Below are 26,337 nucleotides of genomic sequence, written 5' to 3' on the forward strand. Positions count from 1 at the left end.
GTGACTGGAATTCGAGAGTAAGAAAAGGTAGAGATGGAAACATAGTAGCTGAAGATGGATTGGGGGTAAGAAATGAAAGAGGAAGCCATCTGGTAGAATTTTGCACAGAGCATAACTTAATCATAGCTAACACTTGATTCAAGAATCATAAAAGAAGGTTGTATACATGGAAGAATCCTGGATATACTAGAAGGAATCAGATAGATTATACAATGGTAAGACAGAGATTTAGGAACCAGGTTTTAAATTGTATGACATTTCAAGGGGCAGATGTGGATTCTGACCACAATCTATTGGTTATGACCTGTAGATTAAAACTGAAGAATCTGCAAAAAGGTGGGAATTTAAGGAGATGGGACCTGGATAAACTGACTAAACCAGAAGTTGTACAGAGTTTCAGGGAGAGCATAAGGGAACAATTGACAGGAATGGGGGAAAGAAATACAGTAGAAGAAGAATGGGTAGCTCTGAGGGATGAAGTAGTGAAGGCAGCAGAGGATCAAGTAGGTAAAAAGACGAGGGCTAGTAGAAATCCTTGGGTAACAGAAGAAATACTGAATTTAATTGATGAAAGGAGAAAATATAAAAATGCAGTAAATGAAGCAGGCAAAAAGGAATACAAACGTCTCAAAAATGAGATCGACAGGAACTGCAAAATGGCTAAGCAGGCATGGCTAGAGGACAAATGTAAGGATGTAGAGGCTTATCTCACTAGGAGTACGATAGATACTGCCAACAGGAAAATTAAAGAGACCTTTGGAGAAAAGAGAACCACTTGTATGAATATCAAGAGCTCAGATGGAAAAAATATTTGTCAACTCCAGCTACCAATTCTTCGTTTGAAGTGAATCTTCATCAGCCAAGAAAAATTTTCAGTTTTGGGAAGAGATAGAAGTCTGACAGAGCCATATCGGATGAATAAGGCAGGTGTGACAACAATTACTAGGTTTTCAGAAACTATTTGACACGATGCCCCACTGCAGACTATTAATGGAGGTACAATCATACAGTATAGGTAACCAGGTATGTGGCTGGCTCGTAGACTTAGTAAGTGATAGAACCAAGTGCATTGTCCTCGATAGTGAGTGTTCATCACAGACAAGGGTATCGTCAGGAGTGCCCACGAAAGTGTGACAGGAATGCAGTTATTTTCTATATTCATAAATGTTCTAGCAGACAGGGTGGGTAGAAATCTGTGACTTTGCTGATGATGGTATGGTGTATGAGAAGGTGCCAAAGTTGAGTGATTATGGGAACATACAAGATTTGGTTACAATAATGTTTATTCAGAAAGCAAACTAATAGAGAAAGTGGTCGTATTTAGAATTACTATTATACTCAAGCACATATTCATTTGACACAGTTTGATCATTCACAATCTCATCACGAATTACAAGCCCAATACTACACCTTGTTAACTACATGAGATGTTAGAGTTCACACCAGGTGCATGGCTGCTCACCACTCAGAGACTAAGTCCTACTATACTACACAACACGAAATTTTCTAAGTCGTTTCATTTCCTAGCAACCTAAAGACTAACCGTCCGCTTTTGCGTCTCCACCATCACTGTCCCTCTGCCCGTCCCCGGCCACATTTCTCGTGAACCGAACATACTCGCTCAACTGATTAGGGCAGTTGTCTTTCCTGAAGCCACCCATCTGATTAGCTACAGCTTATTCGACATTATTTTAACTTTTAACATATTTAAATAATCAAAGCTTGACCACTTTCACATTCTAAATAAAGTTATAATAATATCCATTACATAATAAACATTTAATTCTTTTACATAAAACCAATATAATTTCCATCTTAGCTTTGAATGCCATGGCCAGTAGCCTTGTACCAATGTGCTTTCTAATAAATAAATAAATAAATAAAGAACAAAAGTAATTATTATGCACTCAACTTTACAACAAATATTCTATTACCTAATGAGTCAATAAGGGGTCATGCTGTCATCGTTCAGTCTGGTTTGTGTGGAGGAAATGATGATCTGATGCTTAGCTGAAAATACTGATAATTTAAATTTACTATATCTTTTAAAGAAATAAAGTTACAGAGTTGATATTTACAACATTTGTCATTTTAATGATGCACTCCTATATGAAATGTCGATTGTTACAATCACCCAAAGCATTCAGATTTTAGCACTCAGGTCTTTGTTACAAAGCTTGTTAATTTCACTTTAACAGTAAATCCTAAACTATTATAGATACGATCACTATTCAAGTTTTATTGGGTTGACCATAAAAGTTTGTGAAGGGTGGTACTGTGTCTTCATTGCCTGAATTACTACAGAATTAAACAGTTTTCATAAATGTTTCTCTTTATGGCCAATCTTAGGTCCACCATATCTAACATTGCTGCATCCCTCTGGACACAAATATCTTCTATGGGGTTTCCCTATGATGTAGGTTCTCATCTGTCTCACTCACACACTACAGCGCTTAGACCTCATTCAGTACAATAGACGCCTGTGAATTTCCCCATCTTGTGGCGAATCTGCGCTCTTTGTGACACACGGTCCTGTACGACAGGGTTCGTTTCACAATTCCTGAAGGCTGACTCTTTCAGCCATATACTTAAATGAGAGCAAAATGCTCATTAATTCACATGCTGCTGCAGTTGTCATCTCAATTCATCATCTGCATGGCTGCTGCAAGTTGTACTTTTCCCGGTGAGGCATCTTGTTTGGATGTGTCCACCTGTGTGCTGATTGGCTGCTCCTGTATTCGATGGCTGCTTCCATAGAAAACGCTCGCTGATTGGCTGCTGTCATACTGTGGCCATGAAACTGAAGCGCTGATTGGCTGTTGCATCTCCTTCATTAATATCACTTTACTGTAAACCACTTGAGTTCACTGTCAAAGTTTGCTGGTCCTAGTTTACTGTGCCCACATAAATAGGCCTCACCTGCAAGAGCACCATATGCGAAGTTCGCACAAGTAAAAATAGAATCTTCCTGCACTACACCTAATATTGTGGCTGATATAAAAGGACATGATTGATTGATAATTCACACAATAAACATTTTAAAGCAGGTGTTACAATTATTAAATATAAAACTGAATTGAAAGTACAATAGTCCACTGTAGCTATATTTATTCAAGTCATTATGGACCTACACGACCAGTTTCACAACTTTTAAGTTGCATTTCTGTTATATATAAATGCTTTGTCATAGGGTGTGGGGAGCAGTTACAGAATGCGACAGAGCAACTGTTGACATGGTTAGGCAAAACTCTTAGCCCTCCTCAATTGACAAAAAATCATCATCAATCGATAAAAATACCATCATCTATGATGAATGTCATGCTTGAGTTAAAATCACAAACTGTAATCACTTTACTTATTAAAATATGTTCTTGTCGGCCCATGACAACCAACAGAAGAAAACCAAAAAGTGCTTCAGAAGTTTTGGGAAGAACTAGAATAAGATTACAAATAAAACAATTTTGAACATTTCGTCACTTTAATGGAACCTATAAGAGAGAATTTAGATACTTTAATGAGTATAGAATGATAGTAACTCCAACTATGAAAAATATTTCATCTAATAGGTTAGTACATAAGTAAATAGCATTTTTGTTCTGCATGTTGGTATTCCAGCTGCTAAGGTTTTATTTGTTGATCATCAGTTTTTATTTATAGCTAACTGTTGCTATTTGAGTTTACATATTTTCATTTTGTCATTTGGAGATAGTGAGTGGAGCTGTGGACGCTAGAAAATGGAGTGCCAAGTGGAGAATTCAGAACATTTCCAACATATTCTTCTGTTTGAGTTCAGTAGAGGTGTGATGGCAGTCAGAAACATTTGTACCATGTTTGGGGATAATGCCATTGGACAGAGCACAGCAATAAAATATTTTTCTCATTTTAATGAGGATCATTTTGACATTAGTGACTCTCTACATTCAGGAAGACCTTTGGGCTTTCACGAAGATTGGTTATACACATGAATCCACAATTATCCACATCAGTGCACTCGAGAAATGGCATAAGTGATGAACTGTGATCATTCCACCATTGTACAAAATCTGCATACAGTGGGAAAGTTTTAAAAATTTGGTATAGAGGTACCACATGCTCTAAGCCAGAAATCACAAAAATCAGCTGATGGCCACATGTGCATCTCTGCTTGTCCATCATGAACTAGCTCATGGACAACACCAACCAGTCCAGTCCTATCCCGTGTCATTGCTGATGATGAGAAATGGTATCTTTATGCTAACATAAGGAAAGGAAAGAAAGGGCTGAGTCCAAACAAAACAGCAACTCCTAGTACAAAGACATGCATCCATCCACAAAAGATAATGTTGTGCATCTGGTGGAACAGTAAGGGTGTACTATGAATTGCTTGCCCAAGGTGTAACCATCACTGCTGGCATATGCTATTGACAACTGAGACATTTTGTATGCACAATCCAAGAGCAATAATCAGGAAGATGCGTGAAGTGTTGCTACACCAAGATAATGCCCTCCCACATTCTTCTAGATTGACAAGAAAAGCTATGCAGGAGTTGTGTTGGGAAATCATTCTGCACCCATCTTCTTCACCTTTTCTTGTGCCTTGAGATGTTTGCCTTTTCTGCTCTCTATTGAACAGCCTCCAAGCCTCCAAGGACCTTCCTTTCCAGTAAATTCACACACCAAACGTGCCTCAACAATTTCTTTGCCTCAAAACCATGTGATTTCTATGATTCCAGAATTGAAAAGTTACCCCAGCCTTGACAGATTATTGTAAATAGTGAAGAAGAATGTTTTATTGATGACTAAAGTCTTTGTTACGCATATCTGCTGTGCTTATTAAGTTTATGGAAAAGTGTTACAAACTTATGCACCAACCCAATATAATGAGAGTACTCTGATGACGATTTCGTCTTTGAATGCAGTTTGTATCACGAAAGTTTGAGTGGAGATACTAAAGTATATAATGATTTTATGTTTTGTAGTAAGCATATGAACGTGGATGGATATATGAATGGAGTATTAAGTTATGAATGCACATTACGTAAGTTGTCTTGTCTTTTACTGTCTGTTGGGAGAGCAAAATTTGTCAGTCGTGGACTCTGTGCTGCATCAGACATCCTACATTATGTAGATGCAATGTATTTCCTAATAAGAAATATGTTATTTAACAGAAAGGTTGAAAGTAAAGACTTGGTGTATCTATTCTCCTGGCCCTGGAGGAGACTATCATATACTAAGCTGAGGGAACCTAAAGACCATTATGGATGCAATGTGCCTCAAGTTAAAGTCATCAAACTGGAGAAAGGCCTAGGGTTTATTTCAAAGCTGTAGACTGAACTTTTACAATTTTATTTATTTTTATTACTTGCTTTGTTTACTCCTTAACCTAGGAGAGGTTAAAATATCCAAATTATTGGCAACAGTATTTTAAGGTAGCACATAGGAGTGAAGATTTTACAGATGTTACTGCACTCCAGTATAATGATCAGTGATCTGAAATATAGTAATATAAAAGGTAGTAAACTGTTTGCGATATCAGTACTGATGTAACAAACAAAAAGAAGTACAGGCATGAATGTTAATTTAGAGACGTGTTGAAACGCAAGTATATAGTGACGAGGAAGATTTGAAAGATTACAGAGCAGTGTCTTCATTTAAATGAATAGGGAAAAGGTTATGATGCTTCACATATTGGCAGTTGTTTGTGATATGGTGTACCCGATGTAATGAATGTGTTGTAGGGTAAAGGGTATGCGGACCCATAGAAGGGATGCCCTATACGTAGGTCAGATGAATCCACAGACAGAATGGCCTGAACCGAATTAAGGCAGGTAGACTTGTAAAGGGACACTGGTCTTAAATTGAAAGGTAATTAAGAAGTATCTGCCCATAGAAGATGCTGTAGAAGCAAGTAATTGTTGTTCCTTAGAAGGTACTGTAGAAGCAAGTAATTGTTGTTCCCATTTACGAAGAGTTCTCCAAACTAGTACCATGTAGAGAGATTTACCTGATTAGTGATGGAATAAAACAATAGTGTTTCCATGCATGCTTCACTTCAGAAGTGTCTAGGATTTGCATTTAGAAATTGTGGATGAAGTGCGTGGCACATCAGCATGCAGCTCCTTGGGTGCATAAAAGTAGGAATGTAACTATCCCATGCTTAAGATTTGGCAAGTTAGAGCGGAGTAACATTGGCTACCTTGGTTGCCTAGGAGGGGCGGTCCTGAATATAAAGTGACAAGACAAAAGGAAGCTTGCAAACTATTACGCATGTAAACCCTCTTGTTACATGAAGATATTATGTAAAATGGAGAGATTGCCTAAAGTGAAATGGAAATAATCCATAAAAATTGTATGGGAGTAAGTTAATGAAATGGTAATATGTAATATTTGAGAACATTTCTCAAGGAGAGCATCAGGTTTTTCTTGGTGTTATAAAATGTACATAAACAGTCTCAGCCATAAGAAACCTTTATTTTTGTGGTTACCAGTTTCAGTCAGTTTCTAACAATCTTCAGATCTTATGCCATGAAGTGGTCAGAAACTGACTGAAACCAATAAACACAAAAATAAAGGTTTCTTGCAGTTGAGACTGTTTATGTTCATTTTAAAATGGTAATACATTTCATAACTGATTATGGCACCCACATGTGAACTGTACAGATAATTGGCTAAGCAAAAAGTAAACGTGAAATGGTAGATACTTTAGGAGTGCGACGATTTAGTAATAAAAAGTCCATTAGCATAGTGAAATATTATGCAGATAGAAAGATATAAAGTAAAATAGAAGGTAACTTTAAGATAAAAGGATTGAAGTGGAGAACGAAGCTCTCTTTGATGCTCGAAAATAAAGTTTAAGTATATTGCAGCATTTACAATCATGTATACAGAGAAATGTTAATTGAGATCGTAGTAGTTGTGATTTATATGAAATAAGGCTATCAAAGACAATGTGTATGGTAAATTAAAAAAAGGAGGTTTTCGTAAACCAGATCCCAATTAATAAAGACAGAAGCAAAAGTTGCAGAGATAGGGAATGAAAGATAAAATCTAGGCTCTTACCTTCTTTCATAGTTACGAAATAAAAGTTGGAGTGGGTCCACATGGATATTAGTTGTAAATAATATTATGGTAATTAAAATCACCAATTCCAAGCTTTTGTAATTAAGTGATTCAGACAGTTTATAGAACATCTGTCATCTCAACAGGGACACATAAAGTGTGACATGACATTTTTATAAAATGACTCATCCCACTTCCACACTTCTGTGACGATGAAAGACAGGCTTCTGTGACGATGGAAGATTTTTGTGATGTTCAGTAGCAAGTGTTGGGGCAGCCCACTGTGGAAGATATTATTATATGTACAGATGGAAGAACATCTTGAATCAATCACATCTACAAAGTGGGACAATGAGCGAGCATCTCCATCTGCTGGTTGCGACCACTTGTTACTTGGCGTCATGGATTGAAGGTGTTTAGAAGACAAGAAGGAAAAGAAAGGAAGGACATGGCTACAATGGATGCAGCAACTTATGACTGTTGAATTAGCTTCTGTTAAGATAGATTCTTCTTGCTTGCTTTTGTACAAGCTTCATATGTTTATGTTACCTTAGAAACTCTCTACATCCTATGATTCTTTCAATTGATCCACTTCCTTTCTTTCTCCAATTTTAATCTGCTGTATATAATAAATAAATTATGATGAAGATCCACATCTGCCCTTGGAATTCCAACTGAAGCTCCAAATTCAAATTTTGTCGTACCACAAGTACTCTGCTTGAAACCTTCTGGTGTCTCCAGGTCTCTTCCACATGTACAATATTCTTTCATGATTTTGAAACCAAGTATTGGCAGTGTTTAAATTGCACTCTGTGGAAAATTTTATGAGGTGGCTTCCCATTTCATTCCTCTCTTTCAGTCCACGTTTTCCTACTAACAAATTACAGTCTCAAATAACATACTGTCTCCTCCCTACCAGAAAGTGCTTAATCTAGTCACACATTGACCTCATAAGATCATACTTTTGACATTAAGTGTAGGTGTAATATTGAATCAAATGCTTTTAAGAAATCAAGAAATGTTACATCTACCTGACTGCCTTGATCCAAAGCTTTCAGAATGTCATGTGAGAAAAGTGCAAGTTGGGCTTCAAAATTGATGTTTTTAAAATCCATGCTGGTTGGCTTTGAGGTGGTCATTCTGTTCAATATAACTCATTATCTTTGAGCTCAGAATATGTTCTAAGTTTCTACAACAAACTTATGTCAAGGATATTAGATAGTAGTTTTGTGTATCACTTAAACTATCTTTCACAAGAGTGTGACCTGTACCTTTTTCCAAGAAGTGGGCACAGTTTTTTGGTTGAGGGATCTACGATAGATTATAGTTAGAAGAGGGGAACTCGGCCACAATTTCAGTATAGAATCTGACAGGAATTCCATTGGGTCTTGGAGCTTTGTTCAGTTTTAGCAGTTGTTTCTCAACACCAATTCTTATTTCATTCATGTTTTGAGTGGTATGAGGATTAAATTTGAGCAGTTCTCCTGGGTTTTCCTTTGAAAAGGAAGATTTGAAAACTGAGTTAAGCATTTCAGTTTCTGCTTTGCTACCCTCAATTTCAGGTCCTACCTTGTTCGCGCTAGGGTCTGGACATTAACATTGGTGTTACTAACAGCCTATACACATGACCGGAATTTCTTTGGGGCCTGTGAAAGATCGCTTGGTTACTTGGCAACATTCTACTACAGTAGTCATTGAGGGCATCACCCATTGTCCTGCGGACAGCCAAACGTGTTTCATTCATCTCTCTATCTATATCCCTATGCTTTGTTTTACATGTATTATGCAGTAATCTCAATTTCTTTACAGTGGCTATACCATGGAGGTTTCCTCTCATTATGAACTAGGTACATACCTATTCAGTGCATGGTCAACTATTCTTTTAAACTTGAGCCAGAGTTGCTCTACATGCTCCTGTCCTATGCTGAAAGTTTCAAGTTCCTCACCAATATATAACACTACTGATTTTTTTATCTAGTTTACTGAACATATAGGAAAAGACTGAGTGCTACTTGCCTGTCTGTAACTTCACGTGTCCTCCTTACGGTAAATAGCGATCCGTCTTTTCCTACATTGTTAATATTCCTACCTGGAGTTTCCATTGTTTGATCATTGAATATAGGTGTGCCTTTCTGCTCGTTTTAATTGTCCTTTGATAATCATCATTGCCTCAACCAAATCACGCTTACTGATACTAGTTTTGATGTAGACATCCTCAGAGAGGTCAGGTCTATTTGTTGCCATTAAATCCAACCTATTTCAATCATGAATGGGGCTCCTAACTGACTGTTCTAGATAGTTTCAGAGTAGACACTTAATAGATTTTCACAGGATGTCTTACACCCACCACTAACAACAATGTAATTTTCCCCATTATTTGTTGGATTATTAAAGTCTCCACTGATGATTACAATACGATTGGGGGAGTTAAGTACAACTGAAGTGAGGTTTTCTCCAGATGAACGTGGTGGGTAATAGTAGGATCCAGTTATTATTATAGGCACCCCTGATACTGAGTTTGCCTAATCAATCTCACGTGCAGCTTCAATTTCTGTCTGGGTGCATTTTAGTTTCTTGTGACAAATACACCACTTCCATTTCCCTATTCTTTCATCCAGGGTTGCCACAAGTTTCCCCACATTAAATTTGCTGATTGCCAGACAAGTTTTAGTATTTACCCTGACAAATTTTGAGATCTCAAGGGTAAGTTAAGATGTAAGTTGACAATTTGTCTTTTCAGCTACGGTACAAGAAACAATATTGCAACCGAGGAAATAAACGTGCAAGCAGATGGCGTTTCCTGATGTGAGCAAAAATCTTAATCAACATCTTTTGTAATGAGTTAGATGGAGAAAGCAAGCCAAATAGTATATTTCATTAAGACCACTGACGTTATTTTATTTCAGTAAAATGAAACACATTGGATGACAAAAACACACATTTCCTTGGAGTCGCAAGACAGATTAAAAATACCTTCACTGATTTCAGAAATAACCTCAGAAAAAAGTTGGCTTTTTGAAAGAAGTGTATAAGGTGGGGAAGAATTGTGTAAACCAACACTTTAGGTGACTGTCGATAAAATGTTGGTTCTGCTACGTTCGTTGTCGTCGGTTATTACCCAATGTGTTATATCTATTATTTTACAGGTATTTCCTGGTTTTTCCTTCAAGAAATACACAAGTACATAGCGTACAAACTGCCAGCAACCACCACAATTTTCTTCTTATAGTCCATGTTTTCTAATATACGAACTACTTTCGAAGTGCCAAAATCGACAGAAGAAATAAAATGTCTATAATATGGGCACTGTGCAATGTACTTGCGGTGAGACAGTCCTGGGTCCATAGATAAATCTTGAAAATCCACTGCATTTCACTACACACAAAGTGACCAGGCCTGCGGGCAGATCGGTGAGACTAGATCCGACAGGCAGGGCCTGCACATTAGTGGGAACTGTATGGCTTCAAACCAGCATGCCCGATCTACTACAGATACTCGCAGCAGTGGCCTACAGTGTTGGCCGTTCGCAGTAATACATTTGTGTGGTCAGCTATTCACGAGCCACAGACTGCATGTTGATGGACTGAAACCATGGTGGTCAACCATGCAACATAACTTGTTCAAATACTCTGAGACTCAATAATAATGAAGATACGTAGCAAATCACCATAAAGATAATTGCTGACCCGCAGAAAGGCACGTAGGAAAGACAACCACACTCTCTCAATTAAATTTTCAGCCATGCTTTGGTCAGAAAATGAGAGCACACATGTGCCCCCCCCCCCCCCTCCCACACACACAAAACTCATGCACACATTACCACCATCTCTGGCTGCTGCGTCTACAGTCTCTGAGAATCAGATCCAAACAGACCACTCCTCACGCCACCGTCTCTCATTGGCAGCTGGGAGGCTAGCAACAAGAAGTGTTCGCAGCACTGACTGCAAGCTGAGAGGAGTGGTAAGAAGGGGAGAAGCAGTAGGAATGAGAGAGTAGGGAAGCAGTGCATTTACTCGGCTGCACCCAACCAGCAACAATGCACGACACCTTAGTAAAAAAAAAAAAAAAAAAAAAAAAACACATTTCATCTACTGAGACAAAACCAAGAATTTTCCACTGTCTCTTCCAAATTTCCCCAACATGTTTGAAATACCCCGATTTCCAGAACCTATGGCAACCCTGGATATACATTTAAATTTTCCCCAATAATCTCATTACTTTCAATCTCGAGTTTTAACCAGCTTTTTGTACATATTTAGTAGTATGCAAGCTTCGCTGCTTTTCCTGAGTGCTTCCAACTCTTACACTTTGATGTGAATGCTTCTGCAGTTTACCATTAGGATTTTAATACTCTTACCTGTGGTAGGCATTTCTTTTGATCTGACACTGATGCTTCTGCATTTCCTACAGCTGTTCTTATCTTGACTGGATGGAGAGTCACCTAATCAAAAACTTTGTGTGCAACCCACGCACAGTCAGGTAGATGAGTAGCAGCCTCTGATGTGTAGTGCACACCTGACCTATTAATGGGAACCCTACAGTTCTCAATCCTATGTCACAAGTCTGCTGCCTGGGGTCAGTTTTGCCTCTGGGCTAATTTACCCAAGAGGATGAAGTCATCATCAAGCTAATATTGTTGTTTTTGTCTTCAGTCCTGAGACTGGTTTGATGCAGCTCTCCATGCTACTCTATCCTGTGCAAGCTGCTTCATCTCCCAGTACCTACTGCAACCTACATCCTTCTGAATCTGCTTAGTGTACTCATCTCTCGGTCTCCCTCTACGATTTTTACCCTCCACGCTGCCCTCCAATGCTAAATTTGTGATCCCTTGATGCCTCAAAACATGTCCTACCAACCGATCCCTTCTTCTAGTCAAGTTGTGCCACAAACTTCTCTTCTCCCCAATCCTATTCAATACCTCCTCATTAGTTACGTGATCTATCCACCTTATCTTCAGTATTCTTCTGTAGCACCACATTTCGAAAGCTTCTATTCTCTTCTTGTCCAAACTAGTTATCGTCCATGTTTCACTTCCATACATGGCTACACTCCAAACAAATACTTTCAGAAACGACTTCCTGATACATAAATCTATATTCGATGTTAACAAATTTCTCTTCTTCAGAAACGCTTTCCTTGCCATTGCCAGTCTACATTTTATATCCTCTCTACTTCGACCATCATCAGTTATTTTACTTCCCAAACAGCAAAACTCCTTTACTACTTTAAGTGTCTCATTTCCTAATCTAATTCCCTCAGCATCACCCGATTTAATTTGACTACATTCCATTATCCTCGTTTTGCTTTTGTTAATGTTCATCTTATATCCTCCTTTCAAGACACTGTCCATTCCGTTCAACTGCTCTTCCAAGTCCTTTGCCGTCTCTGACAGAATTACAATGTCATCGGCGAACCTCAAAGTTTTTACTTCGTCTCCATGAATTTTAATACCTACTCCAAATTTTTCTTTTGTTTCCTTTACTGCTTGCTCAATATACAGATTTAATAACATCGGGGAGAGGCTACAACCCTGTCTCACTCCTTTCCCAACCACTGCTTCCCTTTCATGCCCCTCGACTTTTATGACAGCCATCTGGTTTCTGTACAAATTGTAAATAGCCTTTCGCTCCCTGTATTTTACCCCTGCCACCTTTAGAATTTGAAAAAGAGTATTCCAGTCAACATTGTCAAAAGCTTTCTCTAAGTCTACAAATGCTAGAAACGTAGGTTTGCCTTTTCTTAATCTTTCTTCTAAGATAAGTCGTAAGGTCAGTATTGCCTCACGTGTTCCAACATTTCGACGGAATCCAAACTGATCTTCCCCGAGGTCTGCATCTACCAGTTTTTCCATTCGTCTGTAAAGAATTCGCGTTAGTATTTTGCAGCCGTGGCTTATTAAACTGATAGTTCGGTAATTTTCACATCTGTCAGCACCTGCTTTCTTTGGGATTGGAATTATTATATTCTTCTTGAAGTCTGAGGGTATTTCGCCTGTCTCATACATCTTGCTCACCAGCTGGTAGAGTTTTGTCATGACTGGCTCTCCCAAGGCCGTCAGTAGTTCTAATGGAATGTTGTCTACTCCGGGGGCCTTGTTTCGACTCAGGTCTTTCAGTGCTCTGTCAAACTCTTCACGCAGTATCGTATCTCCCATTTCGTCTTCATCTACATCCTCTTCTATTTCCATAATATTGTCCTCAAGTACATCGCCCTTGTATAAACCTCCTATATACTCCTTCCACCTTTCTGCCTTCCCTTCTTTGCTTAGAACTGGGCTGCCATCTGAGCTCTTGATATTCATACACGTGGTTCTCTTCTCTCCAAAGGTCTCTTTAATTTTCCTGTAGGCAGTATCTATCTTACCCCTAGTGAGATAAGCTTCTACATCCTTACATTTGTCCTCTAGCCATCCCTGTTTAGCCATTTTGCACTTCCTGTCGATCTCATTTTTGAGATGTTTGTATTCCTTTTTGCCTGCTTCATTTACTGCATTGTTATATTTTCTCCTTTCATCAATTAAATTCAATATTTCTTCTGTTACCCAAGGATTTCTAGCAGCCCTTGTCTTTGTACCTACTTTATCCTCTGCTGCCTTCACTACTACATCCCTCAGAGCTACCCATTCTTCTTCTACTGTATTTCTTTCCCCTATTCCTGTCAATTGTTCCCTTATGCTCTCTCTGAAACTCTGTACAACCTCTGGTTCTTTCAGTTTATCCAGGTCCCATCGCCTTAATTTCCCACATTTTTGCAGTTTCTTCAGTTTTAATCTACAGGTCATAACCAATAGATTGTGGTCAGAGTCCACATCTGCCCCTGGAAATGTCTTACAACTTAAAACCTGGTTCCTAAATCTCTGTCTTACCATTATATAATCTATCTGATACCTTTTAGTATCTCCAGGGTTCTTCCATGTATACAACCTTCTTTCATGATTCTTAAACCAAGTGTTAGCTATGATTAAGTTGTGCTCTGTGCAAAATTCTACTAGGCGGCTTCCTCTTTCATTTCTTAGCCCCAATCCATATTCACCTACTATGTTTCCTTCTCTCCCTTTTCCTACACTCGAATTCCAGTCACCCATTACTATTAAATTTTCGTCTCCCTTCACTATCTGAATAATTTCTTTTATTTCATCGTACATTTCTTCATCATCTGCAGAGGCGCTAGTTGGCATATAAACTTTTACTACTGTAGTAGGTGTGGGCTTCGTATCTATCTTGGCCACAATAATGCGTTCACTATGATGTTTGTAGTAGCTTACCCGCCCGCATTCCTATTTTCCTATTCATTATTAAACCTACTCCTGCATTACCCCTATTTGATTTTGTGTTTATAACCCTGTAGTCACCTGACCAGAAGTCTTGTTCCTCCTGCCACCGAACTTCACTAATTCCCACTATATCTAACTTTAACCTATCCATTTCCCTTTTTAAATTTTCTAACCTACCTGCCCGATTAAGGGATCTGACATTCCACGCTCCGATCCGTAGAACGCCAGTTTTCTTTCTCCTGATAACGATATCCTCCTGAGTAGTCCCCGCCCGGAGATCCGAATGGGGGACTATTTTACCTCCGGAATATTTTACCCAAGAGGATGCCATCATCATTTAATCATACAGTAAAGCTGCATGTCCTAGGGAAAAATTACGGCTGTAGTTTCCCCTTGCTTTCAGCCGTTCGCAGTACCAGCACAGCAAGGCCGTTTTGGTTAATGTTGCAAGGCCAGATCAGTCAATCATCCAGACTGTTGCCCCTGCAACTACTGAAAAGGCTGCTGCCCCTCTTCAGGAACCACACGTTTGTCTGGCCTCTCAACAGATACCCCTCCGTTGTGGTTGCACCTACAGTACGGCCATCTGTATCGCTGAGGCACGCAAGCCTCCCCACCAACGGCAAGGTCCATGGTTCATGGGGAGGCAAGCTAATATGTCCTTGGAGTAATATAACGGCTGTAGTTTCCCCCTTGCTTTCAGCTGTTCACGGTACCACAGGACGCCCAGATCAGTCAATTTCCAAGCTGTTGCCTGTGCAACTTCTGAATAGTTTGCTGCCCAACTTCTAGAACCATGTTTGCCCAGTTTCTCCATAAATCTCTCTGTTGTGCTTACACCTACAGTCCATCGATCTGTGTCACAGCAGCACACGACACTGGCAAAGCCCATTGTTTATGAAGAACAATCACATGGAGTATAAAATGAAATTTGTGGCTGCTCTGTGGATTTTTTTGGGTGGAGAATCGTCAACAGAGGCAGACGTAACTTCAGACATGCCCTTTGGAAGAGTGTTGGAATCCTTACTTTCCACGTTGTATAATAATGATCTTATTACAATAGCAGTGGGTCACAACTGGAGTCACTGAACTCGTACAAATAGTGGGATGTGACAATTTGTGGAGATGTGAAATGGAATGATCACATAGGTTAATATTAACACTTGCAGAAATCTCCTATCTCGAGCTTGAATGTTGTTATTTATGTTTTAACACATTTTGCCCAATCAGCAGTCAGCAATTAATTACAGTGACAAAGTCAGCCAAATACAACCCCTGCCAGTTACCACAGATGTTTCATTGGGCTCTGTTCTGGACTTTCCTCTTCTAGATTCTGAAGAGTGATTTCTACAGTTTTTTCTTCTATAAGTACAAAATTTGTTGTATTCCAAAACTGTTGTTAATCTGAACAAGGGAAAGGAAAAATTGCAAATTATGATCGAAAGTTTGACTTCTGCTTCCACAATTTAGGCTTGAACAGTAACAAAGCAAACTATTTATTTCTACCTCCATACAACAATGACAAGACTAATTAATACTTGTGCGTAGGCTTTTGGGTTCAGAGGCTGCGGTTGATGTAAGATACTATTTACTGACATTTCACACTCTGCGGGAGATATCTACAGAGAAACACTGTACAGTGGAAAAAACTCAAAAGGTCCCAGCTTTCCAGCTTTATAGGCCATTATGAGCTGTACGCAGGGTATTATTACTGATCATGTGATGCTAGTGCATCTCTGATAAGTTACATAAATTTTGATAGCTTGTCCCTAAAGATGTCTCCTGCAAACAGGGCTAAAATATCCATATGTACGGAAGCGAGACATGGATGATAAACATAATAGACAGAAAAGAATAGCAGCTTTTGAAATGTAGTGCAACAAAAGAACACTGAAGATTAGAACAAGTCGACTGCCACAATGCTGCCAACAGACCTTACACTAGGTGCAGTGGCTTGCCAATGAAACATTCATCACTATGCATATGGCAATCAACATGTTAACATTGCACAATCCAAATTGTGTGTATTCACTGTGAGTATTAACCAAAGAGTAATTGCCAACAAGTTACAATGGCTGAGCATATTCAGACTTTTCTAACAGCATGCGTACAGTAATATCAAGAACCACACTGGGGCTACAAGTATTGCACCTCAGTGAAGTTACTTCAAAACTTGAGACATTAGAACATTGAATAAACACATATTTTAAAATCTCTTTCACAGTCTACAGTAAAAATAATTTAATGACAATGTCTCATCTTTTACACGTTTCGCTGTTCATACTAAAAAGAGCGTTCATGTTGCCAGATCGTAATTATCTGGCATCGATAACATCAGTTTCTGTATGCGGTCCAATATAATTTCATTACTGCTTAAACAGTTATGCACTCCATATGGTGGGTGTATTTCTACAACACTCCCAATTCGTAAAATCTGGCCGTCTTCTTCTACTGGTGTCCTGTTCTTTTCCAACCAACCGGCCAATCTTCCCTTACGTCGCTCGATTTCACCTGATGGCATTTCTTCATCCTTCTTTAAGAACACGTCAACTGGTGCTTCCTCACAACTTTTTTTCATTTGCAAAGACTTAACAGCATGTCCCATTATGATATCCATACTCAGTTTGTCTTCATTTTTATTTACGAGAACAACGCTGAAGGAAATAAAACTGAGATTACTTTCAACAGAGATAATAATTACAACGAAAAATAACTGGAGTTATCATACCTCTCGGAAACAGGATCAATGGTATACAGTGTTCCTTTATGTACGTCGCCTTCGATGGTTTCCACTTCCACATATTTATGGACGTAAGACCGGAATTGAATCGGATTGTTTACGAATACTGCGTGAGAAAATTCACACTTGTTTTCACCCATAATCGCGCCAACTCGTTAAATGCTACAAACACTCAGGTTAACCAACATGTGTAAGGCTTCAGAAGTATTGAAGTCGTGGTTGTGAGATTTGTACTGATAATTTTAAATAATGACACAAGTATTGACAGATTAATCACTGACACAATAGCAAACACTTAGACACAATATTATATCACTACCACGAAATAATTTCATAGAAGCTACCTACGATAAATGAAACAAAACAACTACTAGCAGGATGACAACATTGAGACTGCGGAAATGCTCGATATCATTCGTATACACTATACAGGTGTTGGTCAACCTGATGGTGACGGAGATTGTTTCAGTTTCTGTGTATACTGTTGTAAATAAAACATAGAATACGTAGGAAACTCACAAGGAAACATGCCCGTGTTACGGAAAGCTTTAGTGGCAGTTGTAATGGTCCTAATTTTTTCTATATTCCTTTCTAATCTTGTTAGTGTCATAACTGTAGATATTGACCAAGTTCTCGAAAACAACAAATTCTCATTCAAGTCCAGGCGGCTGAAAGACAAGGAAAGAGGTGGCACGGATACTGACACTGTTATAATAGGGAATTCGTCCGAAAATTTGATGTGGTTTTTGCAGGTCTGTATTAGCAACGTTAATATGGGAAAGTAATTTACTTTCTTAATTTTAACTGAGAGGGTCAATGACTTGAACGATTACAGGTGTCAGACATACACATTAGTATTTTCCACGATGAGACGCGGGTCACGGAATTTAAAGAGTTTTGTGATATTACAGTTGATGCCATTAGGCCATCAGTTGTGTTGGCATCAGGTTTGTATAGTTAATGGCGACATGTAGTTGGGACTTCGCTTCGTATCTAGACTTTTACGAATGATTTTTGTTGAAGGTGATCTAACAGATGCCAAATCGGAAGACAACATGGGATCACGCCAGTATGTAAAGGAATGGATGGTATACAAAAATGTTTTAGATGAAACTAAAATAAACGAAAAGACGGTGTGGTTAGATATCAGAGGCAATCATGGTTGGTTTATAGATTTCTATATCATTTGACTCTTAGTTCCAGATGCCTAAATAGCGTATCTACTCGTATTGAATTCCTTGCCTATCTGTGTTTGCTGCATGCTGCTTCTCAGCACAACGAACTTAACCAGTTTTAATAAGCAGTTATCTGGCTTATGATGTTCCTTCAGTCTTGGTGCACGTATGTTTTTGTGACCATCACTTTGCATTTGTGGTAGTAGTCATCAGAGAATCAGTATATGATGTCACATTTTAGAGTTGTTTTTTAGGTTCTTTCTCGTGGTATGAGAACAGTTCCTAACATAATGGTATGGTTTAACCCTTATTTTTCCATTGCTAGACTCTGAACTGTAGTTGTTCACTGTTTACCTTACACACTTCTTTTCTTGCTTTGATAGTGGGGTGGTATTCTGCCACTGGTTGATGTTTGATTTGTCAGAAAATGCTCCATGTAGTTCATAAAGGCTAAGCTGCTATTTAATTCCCTTGAAAATGACTAGTTATAAATATCAGCTGTATAGGTTACAAATAAGAAGATAAAAATGAAATTTGTGTGTTTAAATGAATGTAAGAAGCCAATTGTAATTAAGTAAAGCTTAAGAATAGGGTAGGTGCTGTTATTTACATGTTACATTGATTTGTTGGCAGTGCTCAAAATTATGTGGGGATCCAAGACATTGTGTTGACAGCTGATCTTAAGCAGGCCTAGCTAATGAGAATACAGCAGGCAGGCAACACATTTAATAGGGATAAACCAAAACCAATCATTTGTATAATAACCTATCAGATACATCACAGTATCCATGGAATTTGAGAAAGAATGAGTTTTGTTCTTTACATACAACACTTTAATCTAAAACCACTAAGCAATCCTCTAGAGGAAAAAGAATATACTGCACTAATTAATTAAGCTATTCGCACAGATTATTGTGGGACTACTCGAATATTTGGTTCTCGAATGTGTCTTACCTGGCTGCCTGCTGGACCCGGGCCCTCAGTGTCCCACATGTCCTAAGCAGTACTTCCTGGGAAACAGATTGCACCACCCTCCTCTGATTGTACCGATCCCTTGGCCGTTCAAAACTGGACTATGCATGTTTCATTTGTGCATCTGTGTGTCTGTCCTCCTTATGCCATCTAAATACAATCCACCACCATGGCATTCGTTTCGCAACTGATGCGTTTTAGAGTAGCGCAGTTGAGAGTCTCTATGCAGAAGACGCTGAACTACTGTTGTCATACTGGTGTGATGTTCTCCTCAGTGTATACTCATGCCGTTTGTCTGCCATACCTGTCTACCCATCCTGTGCCTCCGTCTTCAATGATTCCTTGGACTGCCAGTATGGGCTGCGTCCCTCTTCTCTGCTACTTCCAGGAGTTGCCTTCAGCTCTTTTTCCGGCAGCTTAACTTCACACTACCTGCCACTTTACCAGTGAGTGTGAACCTTTCACCATCTTGGCTTCATGCGTCAGTGGCCTGTGTTCTCCTTGGATTTCATTCACTTCCTAAGGAAACTACTCTCGATCTTCGCACATAACTTAGCAATAGCACGTTTGTGTACACTGATGATACTCAGACTGACCGTGGTGTCGGGTGTTTCATTGGCACCGATGATTTTCGGTATTGGCTCCCAGAACACTGCTCAGTATTTACAGCAGAGCTCTTCACCTTCTATAAGGCCACCCAGTACATCCAGTGACACAGGCTTTTCAAATGTGTCATCTGCTCTGATTCTCTTAGTGCCCTTCAGAGTCTCTGTGTGCTGTACACCACCCATCCCTTAGAGCAACAGGTCCAAGAAAACTTCCACTAGCTCGCTCTTGAGAGAGCCACTGTAATGTTTATACGAGTTCCTGTTCATGTTGGTCTGACAAGAAATGAGGATGCTGACGCTGCTGGCGAGGCTGCAGTCCTCCTGCCTCCGCCTGTTGGTTCTTCCATTTCTTCCAATGATCTCCATTTTGCCGTCTGTCAGCAGGTGGTGTCACTTTGTCAACACCACTGGTCTTCCCTTCATGGGAACAAACTTCAGGGATTAATACCTCTCCAGCGACTTGGCCAACCACCTCTCGGCCCTCTCGCGATGAGGAGATCATTTTAGCTAGGTTGCATATTGGACACTGTCGTTTTAGCCATCACCATTTGTTAAGTGGTGATTCCCACCACTTTGTGCTCATTGTCATCAATCTTTGATGGTTCACCATTTCCTGACAGAATGCCCTTTTTTACCACTTATAATCTAATATATGTTTGCCATCTGAGTTATTGCCCATTTTAGCAAATGACGCACAGGCTGTCGATTGCATTTCACTTTTTATGCAGTACAGCAATATGACAAAAGACATTTAATCTTTAGTTCGAGACCTCCATTGTCTTTATGGCATATTTTGTGGGCTTTTCTCCATGAGGAAGTCCTTGTTTTTAGCTCTCTTTTCTTCCATCAATTGTGCTCCTTTTCTGTATTAGTGTTCTAAGGTTCTGACATGGGTTGGTGTGATCTTAGTTGTTCTTGAACCCTAAAACAAAACTGGCTTAGTCTGGCTTTGGACTGGCTTATATGGCAAAGTCTGGCATGTTCCCATCAGAATGTGTGCTTGAGGATCAGCGCCATCTCAGTAGCGGCACCACAGTGGTCAGTAGTAATGTAGCACCAGCTACTGTGTTTCCATGGTAACATCAGCTGGTGCCAATGCAGTGTGCTTCTGTACATGCCCTAATATCTCTTATCTTATTCTCACCATCCCGTAGCTAAGATATACAGTGATGACAACAGAATGAGCACACAGTCTGTGTCAAGTCCAAGTACTTATCCAACAGGGTTTGTGAAAATCAGGCAGTCTTTCTTCCAAGGGTTCACATTTATGTTCCCCATACATTTCTCTTACCGTTTCATAGGGGCTATACCACCATTTTAAGGTCTTGGTTATGCATCTCTCAATTTGTTCAATGTCTATTATTGTGCTTACTAGATAAGGTCTTGGTCACACTAGTGGCTTGTATGCAGTTTTCTTTGCAGATACACTGCACTCTTCTGACATATTTAAGTCTGTACTGTCAGGGTTCTTTCTCTTACTGCATTGTCTTGCATTTATCCACATATAAAGACAACTGCCAATCATTACACAGAGTGGAAATTTTTGTCAAAGACTTTCTGCATTTCCATACAGTCGTATGACAATGATACTTTCCTGTAAATAACAACATGGTCAGTGAATAGTCTTGTAGTGCTGCTGATTTTATCTGATACAACATTTATATACACGGTGAGCACGAAGTCTTGCCCTGATCACAAAAACTTATAACAGAATAACTGTTTGACATAATAATTTACATTTGATGCCGTTACATGAATAGTGTTACTAGTTTTTTAAAGAAGATTTATGTTAGTAAACCTCAACATGTGCTGCTTTGGTAGCTCAGAGAATGTCGAGGCGGTATTCCAGTTCCTGCCAGGTGTTTCATAACGTGTTCTGTCACAGTATCCACAGCAGCTTGTATCCTAGCCTTCAGTTTGTCGATGTCAGCAACTGGTGTGGTGAAGACTCTGTCCTTGATATAGCCCCAGAAAAAGAGTCAAGGGACGTAATGTCTGGAGAGGGGAGTACCCGCTCCCCAGACATTATGCCCCTTGACTTTTTTTCTGGGGCTGTATCAAGCACAGAGTCTTCATCACACTAGTTGCTGATGTCGACAAACTGAAGGCTAGGATACAAGCTGCTGTGGGTACTGTGACAGAACACATGTTACGAAACACCTGGCAGGAACTGGAATACTGCCTCAACTTTCTCTGAGCTACCAAAGCAGCACATGTTGAGGTTTACTAACGTAAGAGGTTTTAAAAAACTAATAACACTAACCCATGTAACGGCATCAAATGTAAATTATTATGTGAAACAGTTATTCTGTTATAAGTTTTTGTGATCAGGGCAAGACTTCGTGCTCACCCTGTATGTTGAGAGCAGTGGAATTCCTATTGTGCTTCTTTTACACACACTCAGTGATACTTTTATTTCTGTTCCAGAATTTGCCACCCTATATAACATACTGGGTTCTATTACTCGATCGTTCATCAAGCCTATTGTATCTGTCAAGATACTCTGTATGATTGTGTTTTGGTTAGTTGTCAGCAATGTGGTGCAGTATTTAATGCAGTCTCAAATGAGTCCTGTACTTGCAATTTTCATCATCTTCCGGGGCAAGGTCATCACCTGTTCCATTAGCATAAGGATGACCGTATACATAAAGTGTGTCATCAATCTAGATATGTGTAGCCACAGTTCTGTGCGGAGGGATGTGAAGTTCTGCATTCATCGGAACATACAATGCCACACACAAACACTGCCTCTTCTGCAGGCATTATCATCCTGACGAATGGATGATGATTGGTACTGGTTTCTTCTCAAATCAAAGCATACCTGCCATCACTTTACAAGATAAAATCTCACTTCAGTTGGTATGTTGTTCAGCATGCTCCTGAACTGAGCAGATGAAACTTCACATGTGGCTACATACATACTATTGGCAAACCTTCTACACAAGGCAAGTTCAGAGAGAAGAAATAAAAACTGTAATGTCTGCCATGATACAATATTTCTGCCAGTGAAGCCAAAGCTTTTTTTGCGGTAACTGGACTAAAAAAATTGTAGGTTGCTGGGGCACACTGTGAGGAATAGAAAAATAATTAATTTGATAATAGAGGGAAATGTGGGGGACAAAAACTGTAAAAGAAGACCAATGCTTCACGGCACTAAACAGGTTCTACTGGATTTGGTTGCAGTAGTTATGTACAGATGTAGAAGCTTGCACAGGATAGACTAGTGCGGAGAACTGCACCAATTGTGTCTTCAGACTGAGGATGAATGTTTAAACCTTTGGCCAATGCCGTCTGATCACTCTCTTATTTGCAGTGCACTACCATCACACACCATCCAGAAAATTCGATCCAAATCAAGTCAAACTGCCTTCCCTCACTCTGCATGATCTTCCAAACTGCAGATATCTGCTGTGTACAGGGAACTAAAATTTATCACAGTAGCACTGATTTTCATGTCATAGGTTTCTGCAGCTCTATCACAATAAAACCTATTGCCAAATGTTTTCATAAGCTGTTTCAGTTTTTGTGATTTTTCCGTAATTTATGGAAACCATTTTATTACTTATTGCTTAAACTCACATCTGCTTGCGTAGTTACATTTCCACTTTGGTTTCAAGTATGTGTGTTGTTATTCAGTTAGCTTTCTTGCCCTCTGTCTTAATGCTCATCATTTATGTCTGTAGCATCTATATAGTGTTCTTTGCATTCTTTCTACACAAGCAAGCCCAAATGGCCTAAAACTGAGACAGTACTCACTGTGTGTACGGAAACTTGTATTGAGTGGCATAGCATGTCTGGTCCAATTGGATTTTTTTGTACGTCCAAAATCCACATTGCCAAGCCACACAAATCCATCTGAGTTTCCCTACACACAGTGAATTAAGGCCTGCTAGATTGCTAGTGTGTTCAGTTGTTAAATTACTTTCTCCTAAAGTAACAGTACAGCTGCCTGCCTATTAATAACGACAACATTTTATGTACCTGGCATTTCAAAAAGATTCATTAGTTTTCCTAAGAGTATGTATTGCACAAGAATGAAAATAGAAACTTGATGTGGATTTTAACTTATGCAGAGGACTAGAGTGTTTCTACTTATAAAGGAACCTTCCAGTTTTGTGAAGGTACATCTTTTAAATGCATGCACATATAATCTTTGGAATACTTTTTTCATTTAGGATCAATGTTTTGATTTATCTTTCACAAACACTCAATGAGCATAACAGTCATCCAGATTGTGTAGTAAAACTTGACCCTTACTTGTACAAGCGTGAAGTTACTGCATTCACTGCTGTTCTTATGTTCCACTGCAGTCCACCCAAGATTGTCAGAAGGTGAGGCACATAGGTGAATTCTTAAAAGAAAAACCTTGCCATCATATCAGACAGTCTTAGAGGCCTATGTTGGAGTAAGAGGTCTTTAGGCCTCTTATAGCTGATCCAGCACTGAAGGACTTAATTGTTAAGATGTGTTTGCATGCAGGTATCAGTGCGATGGTACACAATCGTGTTGAAAAATGAAATTTTTGGCATCATCTTGCCATTGTGGAAGAAGCCAGATCTACAACTTTACTGGGTACGCTATTCATGTAACTGTTTCTTCTTCACAAAAGAAAAGGCCATAAATATTTTCTCAGAAAATGGCTCTAAACACATGAAGCAATGGAAAGTCTCTCTTGTCCTCAACTATGGTATATGGGTGTTGCGTTCTCCATAGTCTGAGTTCAGTTTGTGGCAGTTCACTTTCCCACTTTAGTGAAACATAGCCATATCAGTGAACACCAAAAATGAAAGGCAATTGTTATGTTCTACCTCCACACCCAGAACGTATGTGCAAAACTGCACTTATTTTTATCACCATCATGAAGGACTTGTAGCCGTTGAATCTTGTATGGTTGGAAATAAAAACATTGCCTGAAAACACACCAGATAGACATGTGAGGGATGGCTCTCTCTCGGCTGGCACGATGACTAAAACTTCACGTGCTCTGTTTCTTGAACAAGCATATTTGGGAAACCTGCAAAATTCCTCGTATAAAATAAACTAGTGTCTATAAACTACTGTTGCTGTCATCAAATACTTTGATCTCAGGAGGAAAAATGGCAGCACACAGTTGTAACTGAATTGCACTTGTTGACATGGAGAATGCAACTCTCATTTTCTTGTGCTGTTGTCATTGTCCCACTTCAGTGCACATTGGGCTAAGAGATAGTGATCCAGCTGCACCATGTAGATCTCTAATGGCAGTAAATGGAAAGCAACTTAACAACTGCTGCCGATGTAAGCTTTTAGTTGTGGTCGTAAGTTAAAATTTACTCCAAATTTTTATCCTTGTTAATGTAAATTATGTAGTCTTATGAAACTGGATGAATTTTTTTAAACACTCCTTATTATGGGTGATATTTTACTTTTATTCTTGTTTTCAGAGATTGACCCATTCGATGATCATCTGGTGAGCATAGTCAACACCCATTCCTTCTTGTACATGTCAACAACTTTCAAATAACCTCAAGTGTAAACAAACCAAGCGTCAGAAAAATAGCCAGAGGAATAAAACAACCTATCTCCATCCCCACACCGTATGTGGATAAACAAAAATTACTACATGATTCTGTTGGCAAACAGCTTTAGTGACACAAACTCTTAAATCTCTTAAATTAAGCAATGCACAGTTACTGAGCATACCATTACTGCTCTGTCAACTATAAATGAGAAAACAGTTGTGGCAGCAATTAACATTTCTGTCAGTTCAGTTAACAACAATAATGATTGAAAGGAATAATTGTGAGAAGCAATAACATTTTATATACATTGTTTATGATTTCTTAGTAATTTATTGCAAACCTTTTTTAATATTTAAATAATTTAAAGTTTTATTGCAGGTTTTTCGATATATGCCTATATTTATATGGTGTTGTAAACAACACAGAATCAATTGGCAGTTGTTAGGAATTATCTGATAAAAACCTGAGGTGAAATACCTGTAAGGAATTTCAGTTCATCATAGGTACACCCATGTGTAATCTACCAAAATGTGGCAGTCTGTCTCTCAAGTAGGGTAATGGCTTGTCTCGTATTTGTATCCTTTGCCCTGATGATTAGGGGTGGCAGTTTGGAGCAATGCAATGTACTTATTCACATCCATTTGTAAATACTTTCACCAATCAGCAGGTGAGTGAGACAGGGTTGTAGCCTCTCCCCGATGTTATTCAATCTGTATATTGAGCAAGCAGTAAAGGAAACAAAAGAAAAATTCGGAGTAGGTATTAAAATCCATGGAGATTAAATAAAAACTTTGAGGTTTGCTGATGACATTGTAATTCTGTCAGAGACAGCAAAGGACTTGGAAGAGCAGTTGAACGGAATGGACAGTGTCTTGAGAGGAGTATATAAGATGAACATCAACAAAAGCAAAATGAGGATAATGGAATGTAGTCGAATTAAGTCGGGTGATACTGAGGGAATTAGATTAAGAAATGAGACACTTAAAGTAGTAAAGGAGTTTTCCTATTTGGGGAGCAAAGTAACTGACAA

General features: G+C 39.0%; 2 protein-coding genes across 2 annotated transcripts in view; one reads left to right on the plus strand and one right to left on the minus strand.

Moving 5' to 3' along the window:
- Window positions 1-15,783: 15,783 nt before the first annotated feature.
- On the minus strand, window positions 15,784-17,423 carry LOC126277989 (gem-associated protein 6-like). Its single transcript, XM_049977655.1, has 2 exons — window positions 17,040-17,423; window positions 15,784-16,965 (listed from the first exon to the last, which is right to left on the minus strand). The coding sequence occupies exons 1-2, from the start codon at window positions 17,189-17,191 to the stop codon at window positions 16,608-16,610; spliced, it is 510 nt and encodes a 169-aa protein (XP_049833612.1). The 5' UTR covers window positions 17,192-17,423; the 3' UTR covers window positions 15,784-16,607.
- A 38-nt stretch (window positions 17,424-17,461) lies between these two features.
- The window catches only part of LOC126277990 (transmembrane protein 62-like), a 69,252-nt gene continuing 60,376 nt past the window's right edge, over window positions 17,462-26,337 (plus strand). The window contains exons 1-3 of the mRNA XM_049977656.1: window positions 17,462-17,803; window positions 17,887-17,998; window positions 18,075-18,212. Of these exons, the coding sequence (XP_049833613.1) occupies window positions 17,579-17,803; window positions 17,887-17,998; window positions 18,075-18,212 (475 nt within the window). The 5' untranslated portion in view covers window positions 17,462-17,578. The remainder of the gene's footprint in view (window positions 17,804-17,886; window positions 17,999-18,074; window positions 18,213-26,337) is intronic.

Source organism: Schistocerca gregaria, chromosome 6, assembly GCF_023897955.1.
Source record: "Schistocerca gregaria isolate iqSchGreg1 chromosome 6, iqSchGreg1.2, whole genome shotgun sequence".
Taxonomy (NCBI): Eukaryota; Metazoa; Arthropoda; class Insecta; order Orthoptera; family Acrididae; genus Schistocerca; species Schistocerca gregaria.

Coding starts and splice junctions, on each gene's coding strand:
- LOC126277989 (XM_049977655.1), bottom strand. CDS start 17,191: ATGGGTGAAAACAAGTGTGAATTTTCTCACGCAGTATTCGTAAACAAT. Junction 16,966..17,039: donor ATTGATCCTGTTTCCGAGAG/GTATGATAACTC, acceptor TATTTCCTTCAG/CGTTGTTCTCGTAAATAAAA.